The sequence below is a fragment of the Hylobates moloch genome, unplaced genomic scaffold, assembly GCF_009828535.3.
Source record: "Hylobates moloch isolate HMO894 unplaced genomic scaffold, HMol_V3 SCAFFOLD_2, whole genome shotgun sequence".
NCBI lineage: Eukaryota > Metazoa > Chordata > Mammalia > Primates > Hylobatidae > Hylobates > Hylobates moloch.
In genome coordinates, this window is record NW_026652277.1 from 153731437 (window position 1) to 153743669 (window position 12233).

General features: G+C 37.3%; 1 protein-coding gene across 1 annotated transcript in view; it reads left to right on the forward strand.

Annotated features, from left to right (window-relative positions):
* The window catches only part of PDE7B (phosphodiesterase 7B), a 344587-nt gene that overhangs the window by 102076 nt on the left and 230278 nt on the right, over positions 1-12233 (forward strand). Inside the window, exon 2 of the mRNA XM_032159684.2 lies at positions 386-446. Within this exon, the coding sequence (XP_032015575.1) occupies positions 386-446 (61 nt within the window). The remainder of the gene's footprint in view (positions 1-385; positions 447-12233) is intronic.

Sequence of the window (12233 nt, forward strand, 5' to 3'; positions counted from 1 at the left end):
TAGTGTAGAATAATATGGGAGATGAATAAAGACCAACTTTGAGAATAATTAGCTGCAGATTATTGGACCTAATAGATTGCATATCTTCCACTGAAATAGAAACTGTTTCAAACCAAATGCATTTCTAGTTGTGACTTCACATGGAAGCACGCAGAATCCACTCTATGCAGCGGCATAAGGCATGCAGAAACAATCTATTCCAGCTTATCTCTCAAATATTTTACTACCAGGAAAGTCTCTGCTCATGACATAAGTCTCTAGACTCAGGTAACCAATGAAAACAAAAGTAGAATAATGTTATGGTAATGTCAGGTCACATGGATATATTGCCTTGGGAATCTTGATATGAAATCTTAAAATAACCGTGGCTATCTTTCTATTTCAGAGGTGTGGCGAAATCTTGTTTGAGAACCCCGATCAGAATGCCAAATGTGTTTGCATGCTGGGTAAGAAGGCTTCTCATTTTAAATATATTAAGCATGTCAATGTCATGTGGAGTTATCGTTCTGTTGCTTTTTTGACTGTCTCTCATTCTGTTTTGAAGAGGCTGATAGGTTCTTTTATGGTTATACAGACAGCTATAACACATTTGTATGTGTAACACTTGATGATGAGAAAAGGTTTTGATTTTCTTAATTGTCAGTCAGTCAAGGACCACGCTTCTGAGTCTTTCAAAAATTTTCTTGGATCATCAGCATAACATAGAATTAGGTGGTTTGTATTCAGGCAGCTATGATGAAAAGGTAAGAAGCACATTGTAATTCCTAAACCAAAGATGGATGATAAGATAGATAAGTAAATTATTAAGTCCTCACATCACAGTACAAAACCCTTACTTAGAATTTCTGGAAGAAATGTATATTTGAACTACTGTAATCTGAAGTCAGCACAACTATTATCCACGCAGCATTTGTAACAAAATAACAACATTGTAATGAATAATCATTTGTTCTTGTAGGATGATATATCATCAATGCCTTTGACAAACTCTTTTAATATATACTGTTAGGTAATGAAGTTGGTATTATTTTCCTGATTTTATAGGTTAGAAACAATTATAGAGAATATAAGTGATGCACTTAACCTCAAAGTGAGAAATGGTCTAAATCATGATATGAAAGTTTCTAAACAGTAAAATTTTAGGTCTAGTGTTTAGATCTTATTTAAGCCACTAAACTATGTCCAATAAAGTTGCAATTCATTATAGTAATAGAAGTAAACAGTAGCATGGATAAATAAAAATAATTTCTAAATTTTATTTTCACCAAATTTTTACCTTTGTAGATTCTAACCTTGAACTGTATTAATAAGCAAAGAAAAAAATTATTCATTTTAGCATTTTCCATTTACTCTGCCCACTTCATATATTGACAGTCTAGATTATTGGTGAAAAGCAGACAGCAAGATAAATAGAGGCAGGCAAAGATCCTGGTAATTTATAATTCAAAATAATCATGTAACAAATAATCAAAGGTGGTACATGACTTAAGAAACAAACAAAAACCAGACATCATATTTTTCTAGACTTCTAATCTTTCTTAAATTCTTTACTAATTTTTACATCTCTCTTCGCAGTTCTATGTTTTTATTTTAATTAAGATGGTGGCTATATAGTAATACATTCATTGAAAACTGAACGTTTTACTAGAAGCACATGAACAAAGAATATAGCATTGCATCCATACACCCATTTCAAATATCCAATATTCCTTCCCCTTGAAAGTGTGAAATGAAAATGTCTTCAAAGTTCTAATATTTCAGGTACTAGATAGATAGATACATAGATAGACAGACAGACAAAACAGGTACAGATGGAAGCAGAAAAAAAATCCTTTGTTACGCCACGTGTCCCAATTTTGGATTTGGGAAACTGTTTTACCACCACATCAAATAATCTATTCAACAATTAACTCATTTAATTTTCCACAATAACAAGATGAGGTTGGTGCTATTGTTATCTTCATTTTATAAATAAGGAAATTGAAAGAAATGGTCTAATACTGCAGGTACCTTACTACCACTGAAATATTATTTGATTGTAGCTTTCACCTGGTCTAGTGACTTGAATCAGTGTTTGACTCATGATAATTTTAAGCACATGAATACATCATCTATTTTGACTGAATGTTTCTGTGTCCTGTCTTCCATGTAAGTTGCTTGATTAGTTTATAGCTAGGAGAACAGCAACAGACTTTCTACTACTGCCTATAGATTTGAATTCACTTAAAGTAAGATCAATTATCTTTCCATCTCTTCTAGATTATATGGTATGGTTTATATAGCTGCCAGAAAACAATCCTGACAGACAAATGTGTCTCTAATGAATCTGCCAGATTGCACAAAATTCTAAAATTAGAAATGTCTTTATATAAATCAGTTTTATGTTGCTACCACTGTCACAATAACTACAGTTAATTGAGCACTTAATATGTGGCAGGTGAAATCCATCCCAAACACCTTACATAATTAGATCATTTATTCTGAGTAAATTAAGAGAAGCCCTATCTCAAAATACAGATATTTCTGGCAATAGAAGAGTTTTAATTAAGCTGCTACTGGTTATTAACCTTGTAGATTTCATTAGTTTGTTAGATTTCCCTTTTTCATAATACAGAACTAAATAATAAAAGGAACTGTGAGAATGGACGTTTTTATTAGTTTCAGGACACATAGGAATAACAAGTATACATTTTACCTTTAAGATAGACAGTAAATAATTAATGACTGTTCAAAGATAATATTATGCTTAGTGAGTTTGGGTTGCTCACATAGTGAAAACTGTGCCCTTGAGAAGCTTATATTTAAGAAGGCTTAGATTTTTTTTTTTTTTTTGGTTCTTGATTTTTCTTTTTTTTTTTAATTATACTTTAGGTTTTAGGGTACATGTGCACAATGTGCAGGTTTGTTACATATGTATCTATGTGCCATGTTGATTTCCTGCACCCATTAACTCGTCATTTAGCATTAGGTATATCTCCTAATGCTGTCCCTCCCCCCTCCCCCCGCCCCACAACAGTCCCCGGAGTGTGATGTTCTCCTTCCTGTGTCCATGAGTTCTCATTGTTCAATTCCCACCTATGAGTGAGAACATGCGGTGTTTGGTTTTTGGTCCTTGCGATAGTTTACTGAGAATGATGTTTTCCAGTTTCATCCATGTCCCTACAAAGGACACGAACTCATCATTTTTTATGGCTGCATAGTATTCCATGGTGTATATGTGCCACATTTTCTTAATCCAGTCTATCGTTGTTGGACACTTGGCTTGGTTCCAACTCTTTGCTATTGTGAATAGTGCCGCAATAAACATACGTGTGCATGTGTCTTTATAGCAGCATGATTTATAGTCCTTTGGGTATATACCCAGTAATGGGATGGCTGGGTCAAATGGTATTTCTAGTTCGAGATCCCTGAGATTCCTCAGGAAGGCTTAGATTTTTTAAGGGAATTGCTGCAACTTTTAATTCAGACACTTAGGAAGTCCTTTGAAATCTTAGATGGAAGAATACCAAAATAAAATCATCATGGATATCAATACACATGGATCAACCCCACCATTAACATACATCCACCTGAAGCCCAAGGACTGCCGCTTCACAGCAAAATGATCCTAGATGATAAAAGAAAGAAGTAAAGTTTAATGGTTTATTCACTTAAAATAAACAAGAGAAATCAAGTTATGAGCATGTAAGTCCCTAAAACTGAGACCACATCTTGTATTTCTTCAAGAAAGAACATCTATATTAACACAAAAAGCACCTCTTCACCACTGTCTAAGGTATTAATTAGTTTGTTGCTATCTTCAAAAGGAATCTCAGATAATGTTCTTATGATTTCCTAAAGCATTTTTTGAGAAAACTTGACATCTCACACAACAAAGTATAAGGAGTCTCTGATATTGTGAAGGACTATTGTGTTTTATAAGCACTGCCAACCATAAATGTAGTTTTAATTTTCGTGGGTAATTTTATAACATTTTTATGAATAAATCAAAACTTCTAAATGAGAAAACCAAATATATGGGGCCACCTCAATATTCAGATTCCTGATGGGGGCCAACCTGAGACATCCTCATCTTTAACTGGTCAAGCCGTTGGCTCACTCCCCTGGAAACCTCCCTCTCTACCCACTCACACTCCAGGTTTGGGTGCCTGCTGGATCCTAACTGTGTGCTGGTTTCAGCACAGTTGGGGTGGAATCTGGAGAAGGGTCACTAGCCAGGGACTCCATTTGCATTTCCTTCTCTTCCACTGGCGAGTCCCCAGATCATTCTGAAAGGTACTGTTTTAATGCTTTGTGTTGTCTACCTCACGACTTCCATGAATAAGTCATTCTTACAGAAAATCACACATCTGACTCATTCCGTTAAATGAGACGTAAGTGTAAAATTCACCTGGAGTTACTCTGGTGCGCCGAATTCAATGCAGCTTTAAATGGAAACAAACTACTGTCATGTATGGGTCTTGCAAGGAGTTATTTCTGGCTTCAGGAGAATAGCTTATGTTGGATATGAAGGTAAATACAGGTGTACTGCAGAGCTGAATACACAGAGTGTTAACTATTTATTCCTTACAATTGTTCAGAGAGAGAAAATGTGGATGATCAAGTTAAACACCAAATTGTAATGTATGTTGCTTTCTTTTTTCCTTCAGGCTTAGGGCAATGTGTGTAGAGCTTCTGCCTCCCTGTCCTCCCCTCTCCACCTTCCTTTTTATAAATGTAGCCATAAGATTTCACTCAAGTTCAAATTGGCCTCAGAAGTTTATATAATTATATCAATGGATATACAACTTGATAGCAAGACTTTTACCTTCTTCAGGTCTCATGAACAGATACTAAAAGAAAGAGGAAGTGGAAAAGACATTATCTCTCATTGTATAATTAATGCATGAAGTATGGCAAGTTACAAAAAAGAGTTTACTTTTCAAAAGCATAATGAAAACTGTTGGGCAAAAAGAGCCCAGAGTATTTAAAGAAATTATGTAAAATGATCAATGTTGATTCACTTCTCAGTTCATTTGTGAACCTTGCTCTGTGAAATGATAAATCATGGGAAAAGAAACTTTCAGGAAGAAATTGCTGATCAGATTTAGTGCTTCTTTATATTTCCTCTTTTTCTTATTATTAGAATGGGATTTTTTCAAATTATAAGCCTTAATTTTTAATTTATGATATTTTATTGGCTCTATTTCTCCATCCTCTTTATCAAGGTTTAATTTTTTTTAATTTGAAGTTTTCATTGGCCCTGTTTTTGTCTTATGTATAATTTCTTTCATGCTGATGAGTGTCATGACTATTAGAATGTACAATAAGCACTTTCTTACCTGCCATAATTTAGAAGGGAGTATTCATATTAGTCAGTTTTCTGGTTGAAAATTATTATAAATGATTTAAATGATTGCTAATCTTCAGAACAACAGAACACCAAAAAATCAATATTTTATTAACACTCAACATAGGCATAGAGGGACTTGCTTTGTAGCACTAGCTCTGAAAAAATTAACTGTGTACTCATAGAAGTTGCTTCATCTCTCTAGGATTCAATTCGTAGTTTTCCTGCAAAGTGGAAATAAAAACATCTGTCCTTCCTAGCCCAGGGGTTTTTCTGGTGAGAGAATGAGATGTTCTGTGAGGAGAAGCCTGTTATCATGTCTGCCCTAAATGCTGTGTATGCATCAACAAGTTGATCCATAAATGATAAATAATTGAAAATGTAAAAATTGATAATAAGCAAATATAAATAAGCTAATAAAAATAAATTATTACTGATGATACCAATGGTGTTTAGAAAAGCAATTGAAAAGCTAAAACATTATACGAATATAAGGACAATTTTTTAAATATTAAATACATTCTTCAAAATTGCATGGTGCCTCCAGGGTAGAACGAGACCTTCATCTAATTTTAATTAATCGGGTGTGCATCAAGCACCTACAAGGTCGTGTGCTTAGCATTGGGAATCCAAAGACCAGTGGGGCATAGATTCTGCCCTTAGAGGGTTTATTGTTCAGCAAGAGATTCAGGTCCTGAAGCCCAATGTATGCAACACCAACTCGACTGATAAAGGCTACAGAAGAAATAAAGATAAACTATACTGGGACTTCAAAACATGGATAGAGTGCATATAGCAGGGATGTGAAGACTCATCTATTTAGATATGAAAGTTGAGAAGGTGGCAGCACTCTAGATCGATGCAAGACCACTCTCAAAATCCCAGAGATAAACTGGGGAGTGTTCCTGGGGCAGTGTTTCAGGCCACAAGGTAGATGAAAGAATAAATTGAAAAGAAATTTGAGCTGATTATAGAGAGCTTTACTGTCATCATTGGCCCTAAAAAGGACAGCAGTACCAGAAAAAAAAGAGAGTTCTGGTCTCTTTTATTTAATTAGTTAGAGAGTCTTTTCGATTTAGTTATAGCGTATCAGAGAATACTCTATAAGCTCCTAGGTACTGGGTAGTATTAAGTACAGCCATTCATCAGCTACTTGTGAAATTAAATTATTTTAAACCAATGAATATTTAACCCAATGTGTATCTGACGACCTGAATTCTGGTTTGATTTTTTTAAAAAACATGTTAATTCTATTTTTCCTTTTGATATCAAATACTACAGTATTTTATTAAGCAACAAGACAATATTTTCATCTGTGACAGAGAAAAATGATTTTTTTCACTTTTTTGGAACTTTGTCAGCTAATAAAGTTGGGAGTTATTTTATATCTATATTTTGCTCTTATCACTTGCTTCAGCTTTTGGTTTTTGCATGTGGACACTTATGAGACCTATATATTATTTCTTAAAAAATAATACACAGTCTGTTTTAAGGCAAAATAAGATTTGGTATCAAAGTAGGCCACTGTGGTGTTGGTAGAAAGAACAGGGCATTGAAAGACCTGGTACCAGCTAATAACTGTGTGAACAGAGGCGTGTCATTTAGGGGTTGTAGACCTGTTTACTCTTCTCTGAAACTGAATAATAAGCAATAATAACAATATTATTGTCTACCTTCTTGGGCTGTTGAGGATTACATGACAATAAATATTAAAACATTCAGTGAACTTTTAGAAGTACTATAAATATAAGTATTATATTTATTAACACTAATACTCAATTTTTTCTAAGTCCTTGCACTTCATTTTATATTAGTAGTATTTTTATAGCAAATTGACAGTATTGTAGATTTTAAATATTAAACGATCTCAATTTGGTTCAAGTGAATAGATATTTTCAAGTGCGTGTTGGCAATTTACTAATAAACATCCTCATAGGTTATGAAATAAATATTATTGTAAAGATTATTTTGCATGCACTTGACTTTACAAGTAAAGTCCATGTTGAAAGACAGATGTTTTCAAGTTGCTTGATTTTGATTTATTAAGGTTAGAATGCCTCAGGAATTTGAATTAATTTTAACTTACACTTTCAAAGCTCTTCATTGCTGTCACTTGGATCTATCAATTCACTCTCTCTATATGCATGCTCAGACAACAAAATTGCTGAATGATATTTTCTTACTCTGCCCAAAGAGGGTAAATTGAACCTGGATATTCCCAAGGGAGAATGGTGGGAGCGTCATTCCCCATCACTCACCCAAGGCCCTGTCTTGTTTACTTTTCATTGCACTTATCACTAAAGGACATATTTTCTATTTGTCCATCACTGTTCCCCAGCCTTGCCCTGCAACACATCCATACACGCAGAATTATCACAGAAGTAGGGACTCCGTTTCATTCACTGTTGAGTATCCAGCATCTGGAACATCTAGCTACCCAGTCCCTAAGAGGAACTCACTATTTGCTGAATGGATACATGCTGATGTGTTTGTGAGAACAGCAGAGTCATCCAGAGTGCATCTCTCGAGTGTGTCAAAGATGGGTTGGCCTAGTATTTAAAACTCTCTGTTAACATAGCCAAGGCCATGGGTCAGCTCCTACATGAACTAACTCGTGGCTTCCCAAGCACACTTCTCCAGGTTACAAGATAAGAAAAAGTGGTTGCCTTCAAACAGGCAATGAGGAAATATCCTAAGAGGGAGATTAACAAGCATTCATTGAGCACTACTGTATGCCCAAACCTCTGCTAGGAGTACTCTGAAAGTTGATATAATAATGAGCAAGGTAGAATAACTATTGCCACAGAGTATATTCTTGGGCAGATGGAGCATTGTGCTGAGAACACAGGAAGAGACCCATTGTTTTGTCTTCTCATGTTTATGGGAATATACAGAAAATTATTTCACCTTGAGGTTTATGGTTTAAAAGGCATTCTACCTTATCCTACTGCCTTTTAAAATTTTGGAAGTCAATATTGCTTTGTGTAAGAAAAACAAGTTTCCTAGCTTGAAGGTTGCTTTCTGTGGAAGGTTGCAGCATTTCCACAGCAACAGAACACCTCATTTTTGAATGCAGCTGGAAGCCAGGGCTCAGATGAGAGCTAGCTGCAGAATAACAACACAAGCAAAGTCCAAACTATCAGAACTGAAGTTGTCAAGCCCAAAAGTGATAGAAGTGTCAGTCTTGTATTGAATTAGCTTCATTTTCTGTCTGAAGGTAGAAAAAGGGTATTCAATGAGACCCATCAGCCTTACACAAAGCTACACTTTAGAAAACATGTTCAATCAACAAACACTTTATAGATACACATTGTGCGCCAGAGTAGGGATGCAAAGATATTGAAATTCTATCCTCAGCAAGCTCCCAATCTAGTGACACAGGGACAACCACACAAACAATGACAACACAGCATGATAAACCACAATCAGGAGAGCCCAGGTCTTACGGGAAGGGGAAGGGTGGAGTGGTGTCAGGTAAGGCCTTGTGTAAGACATGGTAAGGAGCTGAGTGTCAAAGAGAAGCTCCAGACAGCCCTGGAGCTTGCGCTGAGGACAGCCCACTGGGAAAGGTGTTGTTGGTATTTCTCAGAGCAACAGGTACCGGCAGCTTAATGTGACCAATTAAAAACTGTAAGAAAGTCTTTATGCCTGGAAAATAGAATAAGAGGAATGAGATAAGACAATCGAGTGTGGACACGAAGGCAGGAGAGATTATGAAGAGCCTTATAATAGGATAAATAACCATTGAAAGATGTTTAAGCAGAGGAGCTACAAGGTGAGATACATACTTTAGATAGATCATCTGTTTAGAGTGGAGAATGCACAGGAGGAGGATATCACTGAAGAAAGACTAGTTTAGGGAACAGTGGTATCTATCAGGTGAGAAATGATGAGTCCTACCTGAATTGAGACAGTGTCAGAGAGAACAGAAGGCGCAAAATACAGGAAACTTTTCAAGAGGGTGATAGAACTCTGCAATGGGTTGAGTGTATGAAATGTTATTAAACAGATCGAGATACTGCCTGTCCTGCAAAGAAGAGTCCGAGAGAATTGAATTTGCATGGGGTGGGGGTGGTGGGGAGAAGTTAAATTTTAGACACAGTAAATTTGAGATGCCCAAGAAACTCTCCACTGCAGCACGGCTCAGAAGGAGGGATCTTCACGTCAGTGGTGGTGATGACCTAACAGAAATGAGATCACCCAGGGAAAGGTGAGGAGTGAGATGAGGTTGTGCTTTGGAATGCCCAGAAGCATCCCCAAAAGGGTTGGGCAGGTTCAAAAGAAGCCTATGGAAGCCTAACTAGGTAGGAGACTAAAATAGAGTGGGCAGAAAGATAAAGGAAAAGGAGAGAATGGTATCTTAGCCATCTTAGCCAAGAGAAGAGAGTTTCAAAAGGTGGGGCGTGATACAAATGTAAAATACTGTAGAGATCAAATGAGATAAAGCCTAAAAAGTGTTGCTTGGACTTAGCAACCTGAAGGTAACAACAGCAAAAGCATCAGCAGCAGCAGGTGTGGTGAGGTGGGTAGTGTGGAGCCAGGCCACAGGGAGCTGAGGGCACTCCTCTGTCAAGAAATTGGTCTGAGAGGGCTGGGTGCAGTGGCTCATGCCTGTAATCTCAGCACTTTGGGAGGCCAAGGCAGGCAGATCACTTGAGCCCAGGAATCAAAACCAGCCTGGGAAACATAGCAAGACTCCATCTCTACAAAAAATACAAGAATTAGCCTGAGGTGATGGCACGTGCCTATAGTCTCAGCTACTCAGGAGGCTGAGGTGGGAGGATCCATTGAGCCCAGGAGGTCGAGGCTGCAGTCAACCATGATGGCACCACTGCACACTCCAGTCTAGGTGACAGAGCAAAACCCTCTCAAAAAAGAACAGAAAAGAAAGAGAGGAAGAGAGAAAGGAAAGAAAGAAAGAAAAAGAAAGAAAGAAAGAAAGAAAGAAAGAAAGAAAGAAAGAAAGAAAGAAAGAAAGAAGAAAGAAAGAAAGAAAGAAAAGAGAGAGAGAGAAAGAAGGAAGGAAGGAGGGAGGGAGGGGAAGGAAGGAAGAAAGGAAGGAAGGAAGGGAGGAAGGAAAAGAAAAGTCAGAAAGGGGGGTGGGGGATATGACAGTACCTCTCAAAGTCTGCTGTCACGAAGGGTTTCTTAGGATAGGAAGGATTTGAGAATGTTTTGATGGTGAGAGGAAAGAGGAGAAGAACTGGCTGAAGTTTTATGAAGAGAAATGGAGTAGTTGTGAGCCTTAAACCTGCAATTGTGAGAAGATGGTCCCCGTGGGGAGGAAGCGTGAAGATGGAGACAGGTGTGCCTGGGTGCGGCCAGGCAGAGCTGGGAGAGTTTCCATCTGATTGCTTCCCTTCTTTTTAAGAAGGACATATGGTGTTCTGATGAGCTTAAGGAGAGGAGCAGGTGAATGCAAGCATACAGAACGAGGTTAATTCAAAACTAATGTTACAAGAAATTTAAAAAACTGAATAGAGGTGTTTAAAAAAATGTGGAGCAGTTTTGAGGACCCAACTGAGTTAGACACTGTAAATATCCCGGACTATTCTTTAAAGTTAAAAAATACAGAAAAGACAATCTATGTGTTCTTAACACTCATTTCAAAAGAGTAACTGTCCCATGCTCATAAAGACCCTTCCCTTTATTCTCCTTAACTGCTTCCCAGTCCTTTTCCTATGGCCAGCCAAGGTAATCTGCAAGGGGATGCCTTGACCCCAATTCACATATCCCTCTCCCTGGTATTGTATATGTGAAGTTGCTTCTCCACTTCCCCAGTGAGCCTGCACATTCCAGGTAATAGGTCTCTGATTTAATTTTTTAGCACCCAGTGTCGGCCTAGAATTCCAAGAAAACACAAAAAATAATTCCTGATGAAGGTAGACGAAATGTGTAAGGTTACATATTCATATTCACCCCTAACATTCTCCCACCACCCATGGTGACCCTAGAAGGTTATTTTTTGACCTGTCTTGGCCTAAAAGGGGATGCCTCTACATTCACCTCCCACTTTGTGAAGGAGACCAAAGATGCTAAGCCATTTGAGCTCTGGGAGTACAAATGTCCCCTCAGCTGGGCCCACCCCTGTCCAATCACATCAAAACTGCCTCTTCTGGCCGGGAACAGTGGCTCACATCTATAATCCCAGCACTTTTGGGAGGCCGAGGTGGGCGGATCCCCTGAGCTCAGGAGTTCAAGACCGGCCTGGCCAACATGGCAAAACCCCGTCTCTACTAAAATACAAAAAACTAGCCAGGCGTGGTGGCATGTGCCTGTAATCTCAGCTACTCAGGAGGTTGAGATACGAAAATCACTTGAGCCCAGGAGACAGAGGTTGCAGTGAGCCGAGATTGCACCACTGCACTCCAGCCTGGGTGACAGAGCAAGACTCTGTCTCAATAAAAGTTAAGAAAACTCCCTCTTCTTCCTCATCCTCTCTACTTCTGGTTCATTTTCCCCTTCTATAAATTTGATTCAAAACTTCTTGCTTTCAAGATGAGTCCATCTAGGAATCTTTGCATACATCAAACTGTACTTTTTAAAATGTTCCAGAGACAATGTCATTTTTAATTTTGACCCCAAAACAATGTTAGGCTTTTTATTGGAAGGAGTATAGATTATAGTTATATTTCATTGTAAATTCATATTTTTTAAACAAATTATTAATATAGGTTTATGAGATCTGAACCTGCCAATCTCAAACCACCTGTCTTAGCAACTATAAATATATGAGGTTTTCTAATATTTATAGATTATAAATATTCACAAAATATAGAAATTTTTGGAATGAGACAAATTATGTGTATTGCAAAGGATGCACAAGAACAAATTTTGAAGTATTAAATAAATAAATACTTGTTCTCATTATATCAATTGCTATCTTTGAACTGTAGCATTTCTT